Source organism: Sinocyclocheilus anshuiensis, unplaced genomic scaffold (assembly GCF_001515605.1).
Source record: "Sinocyclocheilus anshuiensis isolate Anshui unplaced genomic scaffold, SAMN03320099.WGS_v1.1 scaffold222, whole genome shotgun sequence".
In the NCBI taxonomy this organism is placed as follows: domain Eukaryota; kingdom Metazoa; phylum Chordata; class Actinopteri; order Cypriniformes; family Cyprinidae; genus Sinocyclocheilus; species Sinocyclocheilus anshuiensis.
Window position 1 is genome coordinate 2,913,806 of NW_015542408.1, and position 6,577 is coordinate 2,920,382.

A 6,577-nucleotide genomic window follows, 5' to 3' on the forward strand; every position below is an offset into this window, starting at 1 on the left:
TATATGTTTATTTATTTTACTTATTTTACTGTTTTGTGCCACAAGTTGCTCTGAAATTGCAAACTTCCTCCTCAAGAGAATGATTTTAGAAAATACTATTAGTCTTTTCCATAGACATTGTTCCATATTCATCTGCTACTCTCATTTATATAAACACAAAGTCTAAACCTTCTTTGAGGGGCTTATTTAAAAAGAAAAAAGTAGGTGTTCATTGAATGCTGTTTACTGATTCATGACACCCACTATCGCGCTCACTTGGGTCTGAATAGCTCTGGGCGGCTTACATGTACTTCAACTTAAAATAAGTTTTTGTTTCTGTTGGCGGACAAACTCCCACTCTCTTTTCATCTGTCTATTTCTCTGTTTTCATTCTTTCCCTTTCACTGCCTTCATTTGCTCTCTCCCTCCACCCTGAGGTGTTGTAGTCAGTCTGTAGTGTTTGTAGGCCACAGGGTTTTCCAATAAGAATCTGTGCCAAACCTGGCCCATCTGCTCCACAGAGGCCGTGTTCACTGCAGACAGCCATAAATACACACTACAGCAAGCAAACATGCCCCAAGGACTTTTACCTTTGAATATTTGTGTGAAATAACATTTCTTATTCAGTCCTCTTTCTTTTTACAGTACGACATGAAGGTCATCACATCCAATGTGAATGAGTTTCAGCCTCTTCTCAATGTCTTAAAGGGACAGTTGAAACAACATACAGAACTACCACATTTTGCTATAAGTTTGATTGCATCATATAATAATTGCTGTTAATAGTGTTCATCGTCTGTTTTATTACGTCTTAAATTGATTTTTCCGTACTGCTGGTTCGTCTGGTCAGAGGAGAACTGGCCACCCGACTGAGCCTGGTTTCTCCCAAGGTTTTTTCTCCATTCTGTCACCGATGGAGTTTTGGTTTCTTGCCGCTGTCGCCTCTGGCTTGCTTAGTTGGGGACACTTCATTTCCAGCGATACCGTTGACTTGATTGCAAAGATACTATTTAAAATGAGCTGGATGTTGACATCACTGAATTCAATGATGAACTGTCTTTAACTGAAAAATTTGTTTACTATTGTCATTTTGCATTATTGACACACTATTTTCCTAATTAATGCTGTTCAGTTGCTTTGACACAATCTGTATTGTTAAAAGCGCTATATAAATAAAGGTGACTTGACTTGACTTGACTTGACTTGACAGTTCACCTAAAAATGAAAATTGTCATCATTTACAAACTCATTTTCACTTTTTTCTCAACTTTTTTGACTTCCAACACAAAAAGAAATGTGTATAGGTTATTTTGACATACAATAAAAAAGTGAATGGTGACCATGTTTGTCAAGCAAGATTATATGTGAATAACAACTTAAATTTTAGTATTTTCCTCACACAAAGCTATCGTATGGCTTTAGAAGAATTGAAATATGATGTATGATTTATATGGACTTCTTTTGTAGTGCTTTTATGGTCTTTTTTGCCCTTTTTGAAGCTTGACAGTCACATCTTGGTTGTAGCATGAACAATCTTTAAAATTTCTTATTTTGTGTTTTATGGAAAAATAAACTCATACAGGTTTGGAATGAAATGAGGGTGAGAAAATGATGACACAATGTTAATTTTGGGGTGAACAAACCCTTTAATGAGGATATTGCCATATTTCTGGCTAGGCTTGTGCTTATTGGCTTTTTATTGTCTTGTTCAGGTTATTTTGCCAGTGCTGGCAAGGCAATAGACAAAAGACAAATCACAGTCCAAATTATGACGAGTCCATATTTTCCACGTGGAAGTGCATCACCACATGGTCTTGTTATTATAGTCGATCCATATCAAATGTTTAGATCTGTAGGGGTTTTTCTTGTTATTATATTCAGGTTATGATTCAGTCGTTAGGCGTGAAGTGGCTTTTATTAATGATCTATTGAACGAATCTGATTGTGTCAGTTTGCTTTGAACGCACTCCAGTAGAACCATGTGCAGGCTGTTCAGTCTGTCCAAGTCAATGAAGCTCAATATTTGTAGGGGGGGAATTATGGGAGAGGCTCATGTTCTGCCGTTCAAATTGATGTCTTGTGGATCAAAGCATACTGGAAGGGATTTTTAAAGGAGACATACCATGGAAAACATTACATTCCTTGCTCTTTTGAAATAAAAGAGTTTGATTTACTATATAGATGTACATCAACATGCTCCCTTCACAATATTTGTAGATACTAAAGCTATAAAACGGTCTTCCAAAAATGGGGTCATAATAGCAAAAGATTTATATATGATAAACCACATTAAAAATTTGATCTATTTTGTGTGTGTGTGTGTGTGTGTGTGTGTGTGTGTGGTTTATCTGAAAGTGTAACAATGCAAACAGGTTTAGGGTTAGGGGATAGAAAATATTGTTTGGTCAGTATTAGGGATGTAACGTTTAACCATGAGCCGGTTGAAAATCGATTCAAATATGTGACGATTCAAATCGGTTGAGATGCTAAACAAATCGCGATTCATTTAGTTGTAAGAGTTTATATGAATTTATGTCTGAGGGGAACTTACTGTCTTCAGAAAAGTTTAGATGGTATTTTTTCTTTTCATCTTGCCTCTGTATAATGCATATTTATAATTTGTCTTAAATCTCATTTTGTTAAAAAGAAAACCCGTGAATCGAATCGTGAAATCGAAATCGCGAATCGAATCGTGAGTTGAGTGAATCGTTACATCCCTAATGTCATTCCAGACAGACTGGATGATCTGTGTGTGGAGCACTGGCTGTTGTCAGACTCCTTGTGCAAACAAAAATCTCACTGGATTATTACAATTAATGGCAAAATGAATGTTTGGAAATGTAATCTGATATTTCCTACTGACATACTACAGCAAAAGATAGAAATTACTGACTTAAAACCATTTTTAGCTGGTGAAAATACTTGTGTTCTAATAATTTTGGCCACCACTGTATATGCTACTGAATTATTACAAATATATCAATATATTCCATATATAATATATTTACATATTTGTTTTAAAAGTTAAGCAGTGCAAAAAAGCTTGACTAACAAAGTAAAACTCTGTAGTCATGTAGAATATATCCCCTTTTGCCGTATTGCTGAGCTTGATTTTCCTCACCAGTGACAATTCTCTAACAAGAGAAAACACACAGGAAAGAGCATCGTCCTCAGTTGTATGTGTGTGAGAGTCTGAATCGCAGCTCCCTGCTGATCTCCATCAGTGTGTGCCCGGCGGTCCCGCGAGGGTCTCTGTTCACTCACACTTCCTCTCCTACACGCCCCATTGATCTGGGTAAATGCCCACCCAGCCTCTGCCTGCTGCCCCCCAAACACAGAGGAAATGACCGATGAGTGTTTGTTTGTGTGTGTGTGTAAGTGTGTCACCGCCAGGCCAGTGTGACGGTTATAAAAGCTGTCCTAATAAGCAGCTGATGTCATTGTGTTCAGATGATGAGTTCACGGTCCCATTCAATGTCATTAACTGAAAGGCCTTCATTAATAGGATGACTTAATTGCATTGAAATGTCAGAGTTTTTTTTAGCAAATGTAGCACTTGGAATGTGTTCTTTCCAAAAGTTTTCATTTCTTTGCAAAAAAATGACCCTAAACTTAGTGACCCCAAATAAGTTGTATAATTGATATCTTGTTTATATGATGTTTTTGCATTGTTGTAAGCTTGTCGTTTCACCTGCTGTTTTTCAAATGTTGACTCATCTGTTTTCCCACAGGTGAAGACATTTTTCTGCACACTGAAGGAGGAGGAAGTGATGTCAGAGTGATGTCGGTGAGGCTGCCGTCAGTCAAACAGGATCAAGAGTCTGTCAGCCTCAGCTCTGTCGAAGGCGATACAGAATCTTCTGCTAATGATGTGTTTTAACAGCGACGACCCTGTGAAACCGCTCTGACAGGAAACTGCTAAGTGCCTGAAAGGAAGGAGATGTTCTCAGCCTTAAATGATTCAAATCACAGAAACTCATATTTGGATGACAGTTAGTGCAAGAGATACAATGAACTTTCTCTAATGTCGCTTGCATCAATGTTAAATGAAACCATATGTGCTGTTGTTTGCTGTATGACTGTACATTTTTATACAAATAAATTTGAAACAAATCGGTATCATCTTGAATATTTTTTTGTTTGTTTGCATTTTTAAAACTTTTTAATTGAACTTTTCATAGTTTCATCCCATTTCTCCTCAGGTTGACGTCATTTGTTGGGTTCTTTCTGTCCAAGCGGGGCTGTACTCTGTCATGGTAATGGCAGCGCAGTGCATTACTTCATGAGAGAGGTTTTTCACATCATTAGTCTCAGACTGCTGTTTCTCCCATTAGATAGAGAGAGATAGCCACTATCAGATGCTGCTTTGCAGTGTCCTGCACTGATGATGCCTGTCTAATAAGCATCCTGTTTCCTTTTCAGCACTCAAGACATGATAAAGTCTAGAAGAAGTCTCGCGGAACCAGTCTTGACTATCGCCATAAAGTCTGGTCCATTTTACAGCTCATTCTGGCCTAGAATCACCCACAATTTTGGCTAATAGTAAGCCAATGTTTAGTAAAATGGCTAGTTCATTCAAATTGGAATGCAATATTGGAATTGGATTATTGGAAGAAGTGTAGAAATCAGAATCTGTCCTTCCAAAACTAAGAAGTACTGATGATGACTCTGAAAAAAATAAAATGCATGCAGTAGCTTGTAGTTTAGATAAAGTGCTTATATTAATGCAAAAATCTGTGCTATTTGAGGTGTAAAATTGTCTAAATCATCCTTTCTAGGCATATAAACTGCTGATTATGACTTACAGACATAATTTCTATGTGTTTTCCTGGTTTATTGTGTGAAAGTTACAGGGTTTACCCACTTTCCATGATCCTGAGTTGAAAATGTGGATATAACGGATATAAGACAAGGTTAGTAAGCCATTTTATTACACTAGGCTCATGTTAACATTTATAATGTTTAAGTCTTGTGGCCATTTTAATGTTGATTCTGGTTCAGTACCCCATAGACAACCACTGAAAGTACTGTCATTATTTTGTTTTTACCAATGCAGGAACAAGAGTTATTTTCTATGATCATCAACAGTGACTCAGCAGCCTGGTACCATGTAAACTTTATTTTATTTCCCAACAGTTCAATAAAATCCTGTAAAATTGCATAAAACCAGCCAAATCGGATTGGAGCTTAGAGATTTTAGAAAACCATTGAGGTTTTTGTCTACAGTATGCATTAGATAGACAGTATGTGGTCTGCCAGTGTACCATCTGAGACTTTAATGTAAGTATCTTGATCCATCTTGACCTTGGTGCAAGAACGCCCAGCAGATTGTGTTCAAGAATAAAATAATAACTAGAGTATTGTTGTTTTCAGTCTTGTGTCAGAGCACTATGGCACAAAATAACCCTCTATCCACTTTTCTCTGTTTTTCTGCAGGTATAAGAAGAGGAACCTCGTGAGAAGGAGTGGAATCTATATATAAAGAGCTCATCTGGGAAAATGTTAGGCTTTCACTGCTGTAGAGCAGCCAATGGAGCGATAAGTGCGGATGATAAGAGCAGCCAGAGTCTGGAAATGAAGAAGCTAGTGGTGTGATGTGATGCTGACCAGAGACACGAGCAATTCGTTGATGCACAGCTGCTCTGAAGAAACATAAAGTAGTTTTTCAGTTACTCATGGTAGTTGCAATATATGTCTACATATAGGTACAAATTATTTAATTAAAATATATATTTTTAATAAATTATTATTTAAATACATATATTTAAATGAATTATCTAAATTATATTTTGGTGTAACTCCTACAGAAGATATTTGCAGGAATTGGCTTTGTCTGAATAGAATACTAGCTTATTATTAACTACTATTGTGAGCTATACACAATACTATGAAGTAGTTTTGATAATGACTATGAATAATTAGTGAAACATATATTCAGTTATTAGTTTTTCAAACATTAGTATGCAAAATTACTTAACCTCATTAAATTGCATGTAATTGGCATCTAGTTATGATGGAAAACTGTTCTTTTTTAGTAGAAATCTTTAGTAAAAATGACTCATATATGGTGAAATTAATAATGAAAAGGTCAGAAAATGAAAGGTCAATCAAGTGCATTCTGAAATAGAGTATTAAGTGCATTAGGTCATCGTGATATTCAATGCATACTAAAAATTTTAAATTTACATGCACTGTAAAAAAAAATCACTTCATCTTAAAAAAAGTTCAGTTTCTGCCTTAAATTAAGTGTAATCAAATTGGCTGTAGAAATAATTTCAATTTGAATTATATTAAAGGGGCCATATGATGCTACATGCACTTTTACAAGTTGTTTGAACAGAAATGTGTGTAGGCAGTGTGTGTTCACAACCACCCTATAATGATAAAGATCCACCCAGTGTTTTTTATCTGCTCATATCTTTACCCCTTTCTCAAATCGAGCCGATCTCAGAGGCCTGTCTGTGTGGTGTCACAAAAACAGCCCCCTCCCACGATAGTTTGATTGAAAGTAGCGTTTCAGCACAGACTGGACTGGTGTTTTACCTCAGACCCGCCCTGAGTGAGCTGTCATCAGTCCGCCGTTGTTTCGACTCTGGAG

At 36.5% G+C, this 6,577-nt stretch overlaps 1 protein-coding gene across 1 annotated transcript in view; it reads left to right on the plus strand.

The window, feature by feature from the left end:
• Positions 1 to 4,091, plus strand: part of LOC107693173 (protein TALPID3) — a 140,434-nt gene extending 136,343 nt beyond the window's left edge. The window contains exon 32 of the mRNA XM_016492464.1: positions 3,711 to 4,091. Within this exon, the coding sequence (XP_016347950.1) occupies positions 3,711 to 3,859 (149 nt within the window). The 3' untranslated portion in view covers positions 3,860 to 4,091. The remainder of the gene's footprint in view (positions 1 to 3,710) is intronic.
• Positions 4,092 to 6,577: the final 2,486 nt, after the last annotated feature.